The sequence below is a fragment of the Acanthisitta chloris genome, unplaced genomic scaffold, assembly GCF_000695815.1.
Source record: "Acanthisitta chloris isolate BGI_N310 unplaced genomic scaffold, ASM69581v1 scaffold15169, whole genome shotgun sequence".
Lineage (NCBI taxonomy): Eukaryota > Metazoa > Chordata > Aves > Passeriformes > Acanthisittidae > Acanthisitta > Acanthisitta chloris.
Window position 1 is genome coordinate 49,788 of NW_008693218.1, and position 18,516 is coordinate 68,303.

At 49.9% G+C, this 18,516-nt stretch overlaps 1 protein-coding gene across 1 annotated transcript in view; it reads left to right on the forward strand.

Moving 5' to 3' along the window:
* Positions 1-17,911, forward strand: part of TNR (tenascin R) — a 28,728-nt gene extending 10,817 nt beyond the window's left edge. Inside the window, 16 exon segments of the mRNA XM_009083001.1 lie at positions 1-168; positions 2,032-2,217; positions 5,023-5,112; positions 5,225-5,488; positions 6,130-6,399; positions 6,509-6,628; positions 7,138-7,281; positions 7,893-8,012; positions 8,280-8,423; positions 8,987-9,117; positions 10,093-10,225; positions 13,112-13,263; positions 14,540-14,636; positions 15,437-15,598; positions 17,160-17,323; positions 17,754-17,911. The exon segment at positions 1-168 is cut by the window's left edge and continues 21 nt beyond it. Of these exon segments, the coding sequence (XP_009081249.1) occupies positions 1-168; positions 2,032-2,217; positions 5,023-5,112; positions 5,225-5,488; positions 6,130-6,399; positions 6,509-6,628; positions 7,138-7,281; positions 7,893-8,012; positions 8,280-8,423; positions 8,987-9,117; positions 10,093-10,225; positions 13,112-13,263; positions 14,540-14,636; positions 15,437-15,598; positions 17,160-17,323; positions 17,754-17,873 (2,465 nt within the window). The 3' untranslated portion in view covers positions 17,874-17,911.
* The last annotated feature ends 605 nt before the right edge of the window (positions 17,912-18,516 follow it).

Consider the following 18,516-nt stretch of genomic DNA (forward strand, 5'->3'; position numbering starts at 1 on the left):
AGTACGGGCGGGAGGAGGGGGAGGGCGGGAGGACCACCTTCCGCCTGCAGCCCCCCCTCAGCCAGTACTCCCTGCAGGCCCTGCGCCCCGGCGCCCGCTACCGCCTCGCCGTCAGCGCCCTGCGGGGTGCCAACGAGAGCCGGCCAGCCCTCGCCCAGTTCACCACAGGTAGCTAGCTGGCTTTGCTGGGAGAACTGGTGTGAGTTTTTAAGCCTCCGGCAAGCATGGGCAGATGGCTTGCTGTAATCTGCAGATGTGCTGTCCTGCAGTGAGGACATATCCGGAGATGGATTTTTGCATCTGGGATTTAGTGGTACCTGTTTTACCCCCGGAACAAGCGAGCTGGGGTTAAATGTGCTGTGCTAGGAGGAAGAAGTGGAATGAAAACACAGTGGTTAAGGTGCAGGTGTGAATGGAGACACCTGAATGCAGGTGCCTCGCATCTTGACGCAGAGCAAGGCAGAGCAAATCATTCAGCTCACCCTAAAACACACACCCTAAAACCACCCTCTCCCCTCCCTACTAGAGCCTACCTTTCTGTTTAATCCCTAAACCTCCAGTGCAATGGGTCTTCCTCATGCCCTGTGCCCAGAGGGATGCTCACACGGTCCCCAGGGCAGCCCAGGTGATCCCAGGTGCCAGTGACCAGGCATGAATGACTCCAAACCCCGAGCAAACCCCACCTTGGCCATGCCCTGCTGCAGCATCAAGGCTGAACCTGCCTGGGACATATGTCCCCACCAGCTTCAGTGCCCGTTCGGCCCCACAGCTTAGCTAAAAACTCTAAACCCCAGCAGTTTACATCCTTAAGAGCACCCATAGCTCATCATGCAATTCTCAAAAGCACCAAAACAGTCAGCTGAGGTCTGAATTCAAGGCAATTCCCATGCGGCATCGAGAGCCAAGGCAGATGCCTTGCCTGAGGAACCAGCAGTCAAGCAGCCGAAAGCAGCCCAGCCAAAAACATGGTTATCTTATTTTATATCCTCTCTGAACACCCTAAATGGTCAGTAAAACTTTAATTAATGTTAAGCCTGCAGATAGCTAACGGGTTTAATTTACTGTGCCATAAAGGAAGAGGCAGAGCGTGTATTTCCGTGCTGGTTTATGGTATATAAATTACTTGTCATGTACATTACTGGTGGATATGAGGCTCCTACTACAATAACTGCAGTGTGTGAATTGTGTGTGTGTATATCTCTATAGATAAATATTTCGGACGAGATGCTCGCCCCGACTGATTTGCTGTGTTGGCCTTCCTCGCTTTATTTCTAAAAGGCAACATCAAAAATCCCTCCCTGAACTCAGATCCATCACCATTACCCACTGTCTGCTGGTGCCCAGCCCCAGACCATCACTCACCAGAGGGGTTTATCATGCAAACCAGAGCAAATTCAGTGCACAACCTGAGGATGGAAGGATGCTCACGGTTCTTCTAAGAGCAGTTCATGCCAACATGTGACTGCTACAGAGACCTTTTGCTCTTACTCACTCTGCCTTAGTTTCCCCTACTCTAATACAGGGGGAAAACACTATAATTCAGTGCACAACCTAAGGCTGGAAAGATGCTCTAGGCTCTAATACAGGGGGAACACAGTATAATTCAGTGTACAACCTAAGGCTGGAAAGATGCTCTAGGTTCTTCTAAGAGCAGCTCATGCCAACGTGTGACTGCTACGGAGACCTTTTGCTCTTACTCACGCTGCCTCACTTTCCCCTACTCTCACACAGAGGGAAGGGAAAACACTTTTCCAAATAACATGGAATTAGCTCCCAAAGCAACTTACTGAGGATGTTGTGAGTGCCCCAGCACTTGCATCACTCTCCTGGGTGGCATGTCCTGGTCTGTGCTGAGCAGGAGCTGAGAGCAGTGCCCCAACTCTTCCTGCCCTGGGGAGGAGAGACCACAGGTGGGACCTCCCAGCATCATGCCTGTGTACCCCTCCACTGCTATCCAGACGTGCCAAGGCTCCAGGGTGCACTCCCAGTGCCCAGCAGTGAGCCAGTGCCTCTCTCCCTTGTGTTGCACAGAGATTGATGCCCCCAAGAACCTGCGGGTGGGCTCGCGGACACACGCCAGCCTCGAGCTCGCCTGGGACAACAGCGAGGCCGAGGCACACAGCTACAGGGTGGTCTACAGCACCCTGGCTGGGGAGCACTACCACGAAGTCCTGGTGCCACGTGACACTGGTCCCACCACCCGGGCCACCCTGGCAGGTATGCCTGCAACCACGCTCCCTTCCTCCCCCTCTTCCTCCTCCTCTCAGGCAGTTATGGCAATGGAGAGCCCAAATCAGGGCTGAGACTCAGTTGCCCTTATGCTGACATGTATTTGATGTTGTTTACTAGTTACTAGTTTACTAGTTACCAGAGAGAATGTTTTCCTTGGGAGATAGCTCCTTTTCTCCTCTGGAAAGGGTCTGGATTTGGGTGCTGTTTATCCACAAGCTGAGCAATGCACCTCTGGGTGATGCACCTCCACACGATGCACCTCCAGCAAGGCTCTGTCCAGGTGCCAAATAGAGCGAGCAAGGAGCAAAGTGAGAAACAGGGAGAAGCCTTTTTAGGTTGATGTAGAGGAAAATACTATTTCATCCTTCTCTTTCCTCCTGCTGGTGAAGAGACACAGGTGATGATGCCCCGTGGGCAGTGATGGGGAGCCAGGCTGCCCAAGTTTGTTACCTCTTTCCAAATCAGGCACAAAGCAGACCCAAATCCATGGATGCTATTTTTGAGCAAGTCCTTTAAGTGGCACATTATTCAGGTCAGCACAGGGGGTGCCACTGGGGGCTGCAAACACCACCCACCTCCTGCTGCCAGGAAAGCCCCAAACACCTCATGCAGCAACACAACAAAGCACCACGTGAGATCTGGTGTCCTTTTTTTTTTTCAACTAGAACTGCTTGCCTGACAGATTTGCTGCTCCAGTGGCATTTTTGTGCAAAGACAAAACTTACTCATATACAAAGTTCACTCATTCAGCTTCAAGCTCTTGAGTATGGCAGGACATCAGGTTCTTCCATGTTGACTCTGCCCTCCTGGGACCTCCAAGGGCTCAGGAATCTCTGTCATGTGGAGCTATAGGAGTAAGTTCAGAGGGAAAGTCAAATGTTAAGTTACAGGCACAGCAGCAGAGTCATGAGAAAGGCTGGAGGGCAGGAGGACAGTTAGAGCAGTTAGCTTGAAAAATGTGGTATGGGAAAAAAGTAAAATGGGAGGGATAGTTTCTGCAGTGCTCATGATAAGGAGACACATGGAGAAGCAGGATGAGATCGGAGAGTCAGTGCTGGACTCCTGCTAGCTTTCTTCTAGGATAGTGTTTGGCTTTCTAGGTGAGAAGCAGCATTAAAAATGGACCAAATCCCCTTCTCTGGTGCAGAGGCACAATACTATCCCAGTAACCCACACTGCAACGACCCCCATGGCAGAGCTTGAGCTTGCCTCAGAGGATGTGGCAGCCTGAAGGCTCTTGTTTTTCTCAATAACATTTAAAAAAGCTGCCAAGTCTCTGCCAGACTCAGGCAGGGCTGCAAGAAACCCCACTGGAGAAAGCTGCAGAGATGCAGAGGTTTAAGTCGATAGGAGTGAGTGATTTTTATACAGTGCCTCCATCATCACCTCAGTGCATTGCTTCCAGTTCCCAGGGTACTATGTAATAAACAAACCAATTAAAAAAAATAATCTAATCATAGCAGAAAATAACTCAAAAACATTCTACTGGGGAAAAAAAAGCCAGGATAGCCATAGTGTGGATGGCATATGAGCCTCACCCATAGCTCCATTATGCACATAGTCCTGTCCTCCAGTCTTGTTGGATGTGGTGCAAAAGCCACATGTTGGGTGTGTTTCCAGCCACCTGAGACTTGATGGGATCCATGGCATGAAAGCAATAAATAATTCCTTCAGCCATCTTCCTCTGCCTGCAGGAAGAGCAGTGAGGAATGGCACTGAGCAGAGTTTATGAAAGATTTCAGGTTAAAAACATGGCAAGCCTTGCCCTGCCCCATAGTTTCTCTTCAAAAATCAGCATTTGCATGGAAATATCCATAATTTTGCTCTACCAAACGGAGCTGGGGGAGAAAAGGCATTATTTTATATTTATTCCTTCCTTCTCCTCCCCCTTTCTCCTGGGCTCTTCTCCCTTCCAGGATATTTCTGACACTAGTTGGACAGGGGCCAAGGGTGTCCATCTCCTACCCCAGCACCAAGACTGCACCATAGCAAGAGGCAAGGAGCAAGGGAAGGGGGTTACACTCCCTTCTGGCCTCAGGAAATGTTTTGGTGGCTCTAGGGGTTGTTGCCCCTGGGCAAGGCAGGGTGAGGCTGGGCTGGAGAGTTTATGGCTTTTTCTGCTGCATGGGAAAGAGCATGAGGCACAGAGGAGGGAAATAAAGCCACCAACAGCCAAGCAAAAGTGACAGGCAGAAACAAGAGATACCCCATGGAGATAAAACAGTGATCATCAAGAGGTGCACAGGAAGGGAGCTGGATGAGCACAATTCCCAAGTTCCTTGAGAAAAGCACCTCAGGATATGTCCACACCAGGGAGCAGGGCTTGATTCAGCTCCCAGAAAGATGCAACTTTCCTAATTAATGTGCATTTCATTTACTCTGCATAATTTATTTCTCTTCAAGACACCAGCCCTGTGACAATATTTGATGTTGCATCACTTTGGAAACAAATATAGCTACTTTATCCTTCTCATCTCAGCTCACACATACACAACTTCTGTCTCACTGCCAGCAATTACAGCAGACCTCAGCAACAACTTTTAAAAATGGCTTGTTTCTAAGCTAAAATAATCCAAATTCCCCATCCAAAGGCATCCACGAGGCTTTTAAAAAAAGCTCAGCTCCACTGCAATGCGTGGAGGAACGCTGACCTGTGGGAGGGTGGCTCCCTCAGGGATGCTCAGGATGCCCTGTTCTTGCCCGTGGGAGGTGGAGGGGGTGGAACACCCTGAGGTCACCCTGCCAGGTGCTGCTCTCACACCCCTTCGTGTCCTTTGCACTCCCTGGCAGATCTGGTGCCGGGGACAGAGTACGGCATCGGGATTTCAGCCGTGATGGACAGCCAGCAGAGCGTGCCAGCGACCATGAATGCCAGGACCGGTGAGTTTGGCCCCACTGCCTGCTCCAAGCACAACTGGCTCCTGTGGCTCAGATGTCCCCAGGGGACAGTCTGTGCATGGGAACAAAGGTCTGCACCAATCCTCTCCCACAGAGCTGGACAGCCCCCGGGACCTTGTGGTGACAGCCTCCACGGAGACATCCATCTCACTGGCCTGGACCAAAGCCACGGGTCCCATCGACCACTACCGTGTCACCTTCACCCCTGCCTCAGGGATGGCCTCTGAAGTGACAGTGTCCCGGGACGAGGCACAGCTCACCCTCTCAGAGCTGGAGCCTGGGACAGAGTACACCATCTCCATCATCGCCGAGAGGGGACGACAGCAGAGCCTGGAGGCCACCGTGGATGCCTTCACAGGTAGAGAGAGACAAGCTGGGATGGGACCAAGGACAAACTGCTACCCCGTGTTGGCATCTCTGCCAGCTCACTGTATCCCCAGCACCAAAACCCTGGAGGTGGTGATGGGAATGAGAGCTTCCACATGGAAGCAGATCCATTGTCCTCAGAAGGAGGATGGCCCTACCAGTGTGGTGGCACTGTCCCCTTTGCCAGTGGCACCGAGGAAGTTTGCTTGGCTGGAGGGTCCCATAAGGACAAGGCAGGGTTGGGGGAACAAACAGCTATGCTGTCCTCTGTGTGCAGGGTGGCCTGTGTGTTCATAAGAAGGAGAAATGAAGCCTTGAGGGACCCCACAAAAACCTCTGGGTACAAAGACTGCAGTCGAGAAGCCCAGACAACACATACTATCTGCAGTAGGACAGCCCCATCACCCACCATGTGGCTCTGGGATGGAGGGTGTTTGCAGGCAGAGCTGAAAAAAGCACCATTTTTCCCCTCCCAGTTCTGATTCTTGATGCCAGCACAGTTTCAGATCAATGGAGAGCACAGAGCTCCAGCTTTGCCACCTCTCTTGGCTATTTACAACACATGCACAGGGAACAACATGGAGGTTAGATCTGCAGATGGTTGGGGTTGCATCTCCCCTCTCCATCTTCCAGGTGTCCGGCCCATCACACAGCTCCACTTCTCACAGCTGACATCCTCCAGTGTGAATGTCACGTGGAGTGATCCATCCCCACCAGCAGACCACCTCATCCTCACCTACAGCCCCCGGGACGACGAGGAGGCGGCACAGGAGGTCACACTCGACGGCACCCGCCGGCACGCCAGTCTGACAGGCCTGCAGCCATCCACTGAGTACCTGGTGTCACTGGTGGCTGTGCATGGTTCCATCAGCTCCGAGCCCGTGGTGGGCTCCATCACCACAGGTACCATGGGACACCCCCCACCAGGCACAGAACCTCACCGGGAGGGCAGGCACGGGGACAGGCAGTGGACCTGCCTCCCACAGCTTTTCTTTGTGCTCCACCTCACCAGGGATTGATGCTCCAAAGGACCTCAGGGTGGGCAACATCACCCAGGAGTCCATGATGATCTACTGGAGCCCTCCCATCGCTGCCTTCGACCACTATAGAATATCCTACCGTGCTGCCGAAGGTAACGGCCCAGACCACTCTTGCTCGTGCCCCAAGCTTGCAGCTGCCAACCCTCCTTCCATTCACTGTCCCAAACAAGCCACCAGGTCATCCTCACCCCAGGTAGAAACCCAGTGCCCTAGGCAAAGCCACCAATAGCTGGAATAGACCAAAAGGCTACAGGGACAGAGGTTGGGAAGGGACCACTGCATCTAAGAGCCAGCTCAGCACAGAGGGACACAGAGACCCCCTGCAGTGTGCCTTGCCTATAGATGATTAATTCAGGGCTCAATCCTGAAATCCCACCTCCCTCACCTGCTTCCACCACCTCATCTCCCTTGGCCCCAGTTTTCCCTACGATGCTAAAAAGGTCAAGCCAGGAGAGTGATGGGCACACACATATGCACCTGCAGGCACCAAACCCAGTTACCTCCAGGATCTCGTGGCGTTGCCCTTCCCTCCCCTAGCACCTCCTGTACCCTGGGGATGGGGCCAGCCATGATGTCAAAGTCCTTGGCTCTATCCCTGCAGGGAGGACAGACAGCATTGCCATTGCCAATGATGCCACTGAGTACACCCTCCACCACCTGCAGCCTGCTACCAAGTACGAGATCGGGGTGAAGAGCGTGCGGGGCCGGGAGGAGAGTGAGCTGGCCTCCATCATTACCTACACAGGTGGGAAGGAGCTCCTGGAGGGCAGGGAGCAATCAGTGCCAGGCCCAGCCCTGGGAAGGGCTGGCAGTCCCTGCTTACATTAGTAATCAGGCAACTGTGAGTGAGCTGGACCTCATGCCAGCCTAATGCAAGCTCCAGACGATAAGCAAGGTTCACAAGGGCCCAATGTGGACTTTTGAAGTATGTCCCAGCAAAGCTTTTCCTAAATATTCATGGGTAGTCATCGGGGAAAGTGATAAATCTGTGTAGCAGGCACAAGGAAGTCAGAAACATGGTGTTGGGCAACCATGACAACCTTTCCTAAAGGGAGTACAGATTTCCAGAAATAATCCCTGGGGAAACCCTGTCACAAACAGCATCTGGTGCAGGAATAAAAACCTCTGCTATCCCCAGACTCCTCAAAACCCAAAGAAAACCCCTAACATTCTGCATCAGGAAAACAGGAAGAGCAGCCCAGGTAGCAGAGTAGCACAAGCTATGACATCTCTACACACCAGCTTGAGCAGCAGTAACTCCTCTGCAGGGCCATGAGCAAATGGGCCACATGAAGCCCTTCCAGCTCATAACCAGTCTCTTAATGCCTCTGACTGTCTGAATCTCTCCCCATGCAGCCATGGATGCCCCCTTGGGGGTCACAGCCACCAACATCACCCCCACCGAGGCGCTGCTGCAGTGGAACCCGCCGCTGTCGGAGGTGGAGAGCTATGTCCTCATCCTCACCCGCCGTGCAGGTACACTGGAGCTCTGCTTCAGCTCACCTCCACCTCTCCCCCATCCCACAGCCTAGGGCTCAGCAGATGTCCTCCACGGAGGGAGTAGGGAAGGAGCCCTTGCTTCAGAGTATGTAGGGACTGTGGGAAAAATAAGACCATCCTTCAGACTGAACACCACTGCTACAGCTCAGCTGCTGGTCATGGTGTTTCAGCAACAGGAGTGCTTTTATTCATGAGGTCCTAGGCATGGAACATCTACCCTAACTCATCTCTTTTGGCTTACAGTTGCAGGAGAAACAATTCTTGTGGATGGAGACAACCAGGAGTACCAACTGACCAACCTGCTGCCCACTACCACCTACACAGTCTCTATGTATGCCACCAATGGGCCTCTCACCAGCCAGACCATCAGCACCAACTTCACAACTCGTACGTGCAATCACCTTCCCCACACCTCACCCTTAGCCAGGCACCCACCCCAGGAAGGGCAGCCAGCAAGGCTGAGCCAAAGCTCTTGTCACACACAGGTGGGTGTAGAAGAACACCCAAATACTGATGCTCGTACAGCCCAAGAACAGAATTTTAATCGTTTCTCCTCTTTGAACATCCATCCACCCCTTTCCTTCCGTGATTTCCCCTGGATGGGGTTTCCTGAGAAGACCCTTGACTAGGTCTTTTTCTTGCCCAAGGCCATAGTCCAGAAGAACATTACAACCCATTTTGCACACAAGCAGCTTGATGGGGCCCATAGAACATGAATTTCAGAGCTGATACCCTTCAGGGAGTGTGCAGATAGAGGAGGACTTTTAGAGGGTTTGCAGAGCTCTGTTCAAGGTTGGGGATGGGTGATGAAGTCTTGAAACTGAGGGTGAGGACTTTGGACTGTAGGTCAGCGTTGCAATGTTGAATTCCAGTGTAGTGAGTTGGGGATCAGGGCTGGGGTGGTTGTGTGTGAGAAATTGTGCTTCCCTGGTGCCTATCCACTCCTGCAGTTTTGGATCCTCCAAGAAATCTGACTGCCAGTGAAGTCACCCGACGGAGCGCCCTGCTCTCCTGGGTTCCTCCCCTGGGAGACATCGAGAACTACGTCATGACCTACAGATCCACTGATGGCAGCCGGAAGGTGAGTGAGTCCTAACCAAAAAAAACCTGGCTCATTAAGTCAGGGAATAGCAAGACCATGGAGAAATGAGCAGGAGAAAGCCAACACAGCAAAAGAACAATGCTCACCAGGATACCAGAAGGGCAGGCACTACTTTCTGCATAAGCAGGCACTTTAGACAAATAATTGAAAAAAGCAAGAAAAGATTGCCTAGGGCAAAATCTTTATGCACACCTGCAGGTCTGGGAATAAAAGAGATACCTGCTAAGTTTGGAGAACCTGGGAAAATCGCAGCTTGTGAAAGCAAGGTGAGGCAGGAGAATATCATCCCACAGAGATGCTAAAAATGCCACTTGCCCTTCCTGCAAAAAGGCAGATAGGCACAGACAGCTAATTAATCCCACAATACAATATATTTGATTATTTAATGAGCGTGTCCACATCTGCCTGTCTGGAAGAGCTGCTACAAACGCTCTCAGAAATACGTCACGGCAAACAGTCTCGTTTCCTTTGCTGGTGTGACGGGCTCACAGCAGCCAGAGGATAACACTCTGCAGAAGGGGTTCAATAATGCTCTGTGGCACTGGCTGACAACCAGAAAAATGAACGTGACAGGAATTGACAGAGTCAGAACGGGCTGATAACCAGGTTTGGCCAGCTCCACTCCTTGTGATGCTTGGCCAATCAGTCATGCCCTGCATGCAGATCCCAACAGAGTCGGTAAACAGAGCACACAGACTGCAAATATTGAAATCTCCTGTGTCCAACCCAGCTTGACTTCTCCCACCCAAACCATCCCAAATTGCTGACTGTATTCCTTGACCTCACACTGACTCAGTCCAGGGGTGTAAGCAGTCATGCAACACTCCTCAGCCAGGCACCAAGGGCTGTGGTAGTTTGTGGCTTCCCTTCCCTCCTCGCTTGCTCTTTAGGCTCCCCATCGCTTTTCTCATCTGTTGCTCTTGGTGTCTACCTCCTTCTGGGACCCATGTACAGGAGCTGATTGTGGATGCTGAGGACACGTGGATCCGCCTGGAGGGGCTGTCTGAGACCACGGAGTACACCGTGCGCCTGCAAGCTGCCCAAAACGCCATGCGCAGCGGCTTCATCTCCACCACCTTCACCACAGGTGAGGACTCTGCATCCACTGGTTAGCCCAAGTACCTTGCTGGTAGGCATGGACTGCTGTTATGGACTTTCCCTCCTCAGGCAGCATTCCACCACGATCCACAGAGAGGTACATACAATGCCATGACCCACAGTGCTGCTTTGCTACAAAAACTTAAGGGCTGAAGGATCTATAATACAAACACAAGACCCAGCCCAGGGTGTTGATCTTCAGACCAGGAACTATCTGCCAGGCCCTTTACCTTGTCTTTGCCCCTCTTCAAATGCAGAGGAAGAAAACCCCACAAAAGTCAACATCATCTATCAACAGGCATAGTCTTGGAGTGATTAGGGAAGAGACCAAGCTGGTGTCTTCACACTACAGACATGATCCAATCGCTCACAAATATCACAGACTCATAGAACAGTTTGGGTTAGAGGGGACCCTCAAAGGTCACCTAGTTCCAGCCCCACTGCAATGAGTAAGGACACCTTCATCTAGCTCAGGTTGTTCAGAGGGCTGTCCCATTTGACCATGAATGTTTCCAGGGATGGGGCATCTACCACCACCATCTGTGGAGTCACAGACAGCATATCTGCAGGACTGTGGTCCCACTGATTTTATCTAATTGCATTACTTCTCTCCACTCTAACTCAAGAGAATTCACAATCCACTAAGGCAAGGAGAATGGTTTCCTTTCCAAATCAAAGGATAGGCATCCACAGTCACCACAACCCTCACAGACAGGATACTTATGCTTGCAAGAATGAAGTTTGCATGAGAATGTCACCCCCTGCAACTGTTCAGGTTACAAACCATGCCAAGCAAATCGTCCCTCACCTCTTTGAAAAGCCTGGCTAGGCCAGGGCACTTACAGACAGAATGCATTTTGTTCAGAACTGAATCCAATCACATTTCTCCCAGGCTTCAAAAGCACTAAGAAGCCTGGAGGTGACATCCACCAAAATTCTTCCCATCTGTGCTGCCAGTTCAATTAGACAAGTTGTCTTTGTGCTGGAAATATACTTCCCTAGCCCAGTTACATGCAAAGGTCCCTGCACTTGTTTTTAAGAGATATTAGAAACTTTTGGTAACAACAAAAGAAGAAAAGACTCTTCTCTAATGCATCTGTGGATCAAACTTTCCTGCTATTCTCACCTCTTACATGGGCACACAAAACCAGTGCAATTCAGGCAGGTGATGAAAAAATGCATGTCATCTTTGAGGCTGTGTGGGAGTCAGGGATGAAGCTGCATGGGCTTGGCTCCCGAGCTGGGATAAAGCAGCAGAAACCAACTCATGTCAGGCAAGGAGAGCACCTTTTCCATCAAACACAAACGTCAGACCTCGGCAGCATTAGAGTCACCATGGCCAGCTGATGCAGCATAGGTTTAATTTGCTTTGAAGACAGGCATCAACAAGAAAGTAGTTTCTCCCACTTACCCCAATATGGATGAGACAGAAGCACCCAGGAACTATCACTTGAAATCCATGGACAACATCCCTCAGTGACGCATCAAGATCTGGGATTCAGTTTACTCTGGCAACACATCAGGGCACTTTGCAGAGGACAAGGACTTGTCTTTAAGAAGACCAAAAAAAAAAAAAAAGAAAAGAAAAACATCCAGGCTTAATTTAAATTGTTTTGCTTCCTTCTGCTTACAGTACACATCCTGGGGTTCTTCTATTCCCTCTGACATATTAATAGCTCGGCCTCTTTTGTTTCATGTTTGCATAAGGTTCTTGGGGAATTGTATACAGATGAGACAAAAGGAAGAAACAGATACAGTATTTATAATTTAGAGTGATTTGAAATGTCTTTCAATGTCTCCTTGCTCTTAAAGATATGAATATAAATTAAGAAACCAGTAATCTTTGCAGAGCTCAGGGGAGTCCGAAGTGGTTGTCTGTGAAGAAGTTTTCATTGTTGGATACTATAAAATGCAGACAATGTTTCACCAGACATTGCACCACAGACCATGGAGATGGGAAAAAATAGGGGATCTTCAACATTTGGACAAAGCAATGACCTCCAAGTCTTCAGGTCACAAGGTGGAAGAGAATAAACCCAAGGGTCTGTGCACTGGTTCTAGGGGGTATCATGCAGTTGTGAGGGAGGCACACAGGAGGTCCTTCACATCTTAATGCATGAGCAAGGCATCCTTGAAAACCACATCCACACTGTCAGCTCTGCACTCATTTACTCCATCATCCATATGCATCAACAGCAAAGAAAAAGATGTATTTTCCTCTCTTGTGTTAAATTAGAATAAACTGATCTCAGAGTTGACATCCCAACACTCCTGGGGTGTTGTAGTTAAGACTTTCCTAAACTCCAAGCCCTAAATGAGATGTTTCCTCATTATAGGACACCTCTACCATAGTCACACAGTCCACACTGCCTATCTCTTGCATGGCCTAAGTCCTGCTCAGTTTGCAAGGGACAATTAGTCCAGCAAAAGTCCACCATCATTTTCAAGGGCACAGAGAATTAGGAGAATCCCTGTGGAATCAGTAAAGTCAAACTTGTTTGGAGCTGGCACTCCTGAGAGGAGAACAGGTTTTAGTATTGTCACAGCTGTCTACATACACTGGTAACAGCTGAAACCCCAGGGCTTCAGACATGGTGCAGGGAGATGGTCCAAGAAGTGACATTCCTCATCATTCATAGTGATGTTACCATACACCTTTCCAATACAGGACATATGGGACACAACTAATTTATGCACACATTTTTTTTTCATTAAATCCTCTGATGTTGGCAGATGTAAAGTGCCACCAACTCACAGAATTCTTTGGGACACACAAGTCAAGTTAGACCTTTCCTGGATCATAACCAGTGGAGCCTGAAGCACAGGGAAACAGTGTCTCATTGATTAAATTTTGCTTTTTGTATTCATTTCATAGGAGGACGTGTCTTTGCTAACCCTCAGGACTGTGCCCAGCACCTGATGAATGGAGACACACTAAGTGGTGTCTACACCATCTCCATCAATGGAGACCTCAGCCAGCGGCTGCCGGTGTACTGCGACATGACCACCGACGGAGGTGGATGGATTGTGAGTAGCTGTGTGGTTCTCCTGTGTTGTCCCCATCTCAAAGGAACCTTCCAGGATTTGAAGAGCCTACAAGGAAGCTGCAGAGGGACTCTGTTAGGAACTGTAATCATAGGACAAGGAGTAATGGGGAGAAATTGAAAGAGGGAAATTTAGATTAGATATTAGGAAGTTTTTTCCATGAGGGTGGTGAGACACTGGCACAGGTTGCCCAGGGAGGCTGTGGCTGCCCCAACCCTGGCAGTGTTCACAGCCAGGTTGGATGAGCCTTGAGCAACCTGCTCTGCTGGGAGGTGTCCCTGCCCAGGGCAGGGCTTGGGGCTGGATGATCTCTAAGGTCCATTCCAACCCCTGAACACACTATGAAAGTAACCAAGCCTCATGCTACCAGCACAGCCAAGCCCCACGCTGCGCGGGAATGACAGCAGGCTTAATACCACACGCTTCATTTCCCACGCCATAGGGAATGGCCCACGCTCCGGTAATAATAGTTACACTTGGAGAAATGCCCTTTGATTTATTTGACATGTTTGCAGTGCTTCTGGAGAGCAGAATCTGTGAGTGAAGCTGATTTATTGTTCTCAAAATGAAATTAATGGCCGGTAGCTTTCACGGGGAATGATTCACACTGCCTGCAGTAGGAGGGTGTCAGGCATCACCATGATTGAGTCTGCACAGGAGCACTTTAGAAACAAATGCCTGTTTGGCTTTTGAATTGCACAAACACTGCTTGTTTTGACGTCGATGGACTGACAGCTTAAGTAAATAATGTCGTGGTGCTTTGATCTCGTTCATGTCAAACACACACTTACACACATTACACAACCCCCTGCTAGATGTATAGTGAAAACCAAAAAAAATGGGCTTCCTCAAATGCTGATTTCTAGTGTGAATGTTATTTTAGCCAGTAAATTTCCCTCTATCTCACTCTGCTTCAGAGCATCCCCTTGGACAACACAGATATAGACAGCTGAAAGCAGAATCACATGCTAGAAAAACAGAGCCACCATGCATTAGTTGAAGTAGAAAGCTTGAAGGCCAATTCCTTCCTATCCTAACATTGATTTGCCTTGAACATTATCTGGCAGCTCTTTGCTTTCTCCACCTGCACACAAATTAATCACATGGCTGCAATTAACACTAACTGGATGGGCATTGCAATTTTCTCCCCTGAAAGGCACAACGGAAAGACAAAGTATCATCTTCATTTACTGCCTCCAGCAAAGTCATTCCTCACCTCCTTCACACTAATTTTCCCCCTGGTCTTCCTCCACCTCAGGTCTTCCAGCGGCGGCAGAACGGGCTGACTGATTTCTTCCGGAAATGGGCAGATTACCGCGTTGGCTTTGGAAACTTGGAGGACGAGTTTTGGCTGGGTATGACCTTCACTGGTTGTCTTCCATTGAGGTGTCAAGCCCAAGCTCCCTGAGCACTGTGCTGATCACCTGTGCCAGCTGTTGGCTCCTTGCCTTTCACCACAATCCTCTACGCTCTCCTTTGGACAGTTTTCCTTCCGTTCATTCCCTGCCCTTCACATTAGAATGTCATGCATGGGCACACCATCTAAAAGCCAATTATGAAGGTCATCAGCTCCCTAATTTGCTCCTCCAAGGACAGAAGTGGATATGCTGGGAGTTTTCAGGGACCAAAGCCCATTATCCTCCTTTGGATGACTACAGGTTGCACTGGTGGCACTTACAGCTCATGGACCCCACCTAGCAAGCTGGTTGTCCAAAGAAAGTAGGAAAGGGGTGGGTGGGAGACCCAGCACAGCTCTGAAATGGAGTGTGTTCCCCCAAAACCTGAACACAAGTCAAGGCCAGCCCTGCAGTGTAAACACACTCAGACTTGTACAGGAGCTTAACAGCAACATAAGAAGTCCCAGGGCCCTACAGCTGAACACCTCCAGCTTCAGTAGCATGGCAAAAGTTGTACCTGGGCCTTGAACACACCTGCCACAGACATGGGGAGGTGACGCTCAAGTGAGGACAGACAGCTCAGCCCCCAGCAGTGCCAGGATAGAGACACAGACTCACCAGAGCTGTTGCTGCTCTCTGACTTCTCTCCTCGCTCTCATTTCCCACAGCTGTTTTGTTTGCCTAGAGCTTTCCTTGTTTGCTCACGGAGTGGATCCAAGCACCAGGTCTCACCAGGTATCCACCGTTTTTCTCAACAGGCTTGGACAACATCCACAAGATCACGTCCCAGGGGCGCTATGAGCTGCGAATAGACATGAGGGATGGGCAGGAATCAGCTTATGCTTACTACGACAAGTTCTCCATCGGTGACTCCCGGAGCCTGTACAAGCTGCGAATTGGGGAGTACAATGGCACTTCAGGTACAGCCTCATTGCTAGGCAAGGATCTTGGGAAATCTTGGGATCAGTGGGTCTGAGGCTCTAAAGGAAATCCCAACATCAAAGCTTACTTGTCTAGAGCAGCAAGACACAAACCTATAGTCCTTTCTGCAGTCCAGCATGTAAACCAGGCTGCTAAATCTCACTAAGGACACAGGGAATTTTCCATTGGGGATTAGATATTTAATATCAGAGACACTGCTGTGCAAATAACCAGGTCAATCATCAGAGGTGTCAACTCACTTGGCAATAACTGCAGCTGGCTATTGATGCCATGCTGGAGGGTGTATTTATTGCCTTTCCACAGCTATGGAAAAATCTGAAATCCTCTGCGTCATTTCCTCATGTAGAGGCCAAACACTAGCCAGTTTTGCAAGGACACACTCACACCTTCTTGCTCAGCTGATGCAGGAGAGTTAGGCTTTGCCCACCAGAAAATAGTGGGTGGTGGAGGGACAGCACAGGGGCCTCTTCCCCAAGAAGGGGGAGAGCAGTACAGCTGCAGCCCCTTTAACTGGGATAGATATTCCCAGTGCAAACCTCCATGATCCAGACAAAACTTCACCACCATGTACTTAGCAAGGAACCCACACCATATCTAAGATGCAGGAATTTTCCTATTCCATACCTGGTAGTTGCCACTGGCAGAGAAGTGACAGGGATCTTGCTGCGTGCAATACACTTGCCCTGACCTCAAGCCCCAGCGTACAAGGCACCAAAAATGCCATTAACAGTGTCATGCAAACATTACTCCCTCCCCTTCCCCATGCAAGACCTTCTAGCTGTCCAACCAAGGAGCTTCTGCTCCACCTTGAGCAAAGGAAGCCAGGTCTCAACAAACAGTTCCTTGCCAAGAGGTTTTCTAGCAAGCCTCTCTGTGGCTGGACTGCACACAGCCAGAACGGGTCCACTTCATTTCCTTAGGGACCACCAAGGAGCATAATAAGAATGTCCCCTGCAAGTACATCACTCAGTTGTAATAACAACCATATTTCACTTTTTTTCACCCAGAGCAGCTCTCCAGTGAGGAGGTGAGATGAGGTTGGCATTTTTGGTGGAATAAGACATCACACACCCTCCAAGAGCTTCTTCCCCTTATCCAAAGTGAGAAAAGAAGGCCCAAGCTTAGTTCAAGAGATGAATGCTTGACCTCTTTTGGGAGTAAAAGTTCCCTTTTGCTAACAAGAGGGAAGGAAGCTGAAAGCATCCTAATGTTACATAGCAGCACTAAGTCTCAGGAAATCAAGGTTGCCAAAATCTAGGATTTAATTCATTTCTGAAACACTGAAATTCAGATCCAAACCCATACAGCACTTAATCTGACAAAGGCAAGCAGCCCCTAAGATTTGCTATGGTCTGCACTGCTACAAAACAGACAGCAGAGGACCTCAGATGAATCAGTTGTGAGGAATTCCAGTTGTTGAATTCCAGTTGCTCGAGCTGTTGATTGTCAGGCTACCATATAACCACAATATCCTAATTTCTTTGTGGAAAGAACAGATAACTCAGACTCCATCACCTTTAATGGCACCTCTTTCCACAGGGGACTCCCTCACCTACCACCAGGGCCGCCCCTTCTCCACCAAGGACAGGGACAATGATGTGGCTGTGACCAACTGTGCCATGTCCTACAAAGGGGCCTGGTGGTATAAGAACTGCCACCGCACCAATCTCAACGGCAAGTACGGAGAGTCCCGGCACAGTCAGGTAAGGTTGAAATCCTTTGGCATTTCTTCTAGAGGGGCATGACAGCAAGCCTAGGCAGCCTGGGGCTGTGTGGTCACTGCAGCAGGGTCAGGAGCACTGGTGGGATGACCTCACACCAGCTGGAGCAAAGGGAGCCACCTTCAAGCCGTCTAGGCTGATGCTTTGTGCCTCACAGTGGCTGCCATGGTGGTTTCCTGTAGCATCTTGTTATGTTACATTAAAAAAAATACACCTGCATGAAATTTGATCAGGAACCTTTGAGCAGTGGGAAAACCAATCAAACCATAGGAGCAGAGATTTTCTTGCTCCTGCTGTAGTAAGTTCTCCCTTCTGTCTTCTCTATGGTGGTCGACCTTGTTCCTGTCCTCTCTCACTCTAGTTTCTTGTTAGAGTCTTTCTTTACACTGTACCTTTCTCTCCCTCCTGCCAGGGGATTAACTGGTACCATTGGAAAGGCCACGAGTTCTCCATCCCCTTTGTGGAAATGAAGATGCGACCTTACAACCACCGTAACATCTCTGGGAGGAAGCGACGGTCGCTACAGCTCTGAGCCAGCTGAACCCCCTCCTGCCTCCCACCACCTGACCTTTTCTGTCATTTGTTTGTATTTTATAATATGAAAAGGGAAACAAAATTATTACTACTCGTCTGAGATAGCAACCTGCTCCTCACAAGTGCTGGAGGGAACCATGGCATAAGGAAAGGCCGTGGGAAAGGAAAGACCTCATTGCTTCGCATCCATCCCAGAGAAATACCAAATTTCCAGTCTCCCTACCCCAGTACTCTGGCCCTTAACACGAGAAGAAAGAGAAAGAGACAGATTTTTTTGATATTTTTTTAAAAGAGGTAGCAATCCCCAGCAAACCCTGTTAGAAATGTTTGTCACAGGGCTCGTGGCAGAAACCTTCCCCACAGGGACCTTGGTGGGGCCATTTCCACCCCAGTCACAGCCAGGGACGCCCATCCTCTCCCTGCATCCCTGTCCCCTCCTGGCATGGAGGTCCCAAGCTTCATGCCATCCTGTAGACACCAACCCTTCCAGCAGGCAGAGGCCTGTCTCTCCCCTGTGCACAGGCACTGGACACATGGAAACCAAGTAAGGATGAGCAAACACAAGGCTCATCCCACCCCCCAGTGTTCACAGGTCACACCAGGAGGCTTTGGTGAGTACCTGCATATGTAGGCAAACTCCA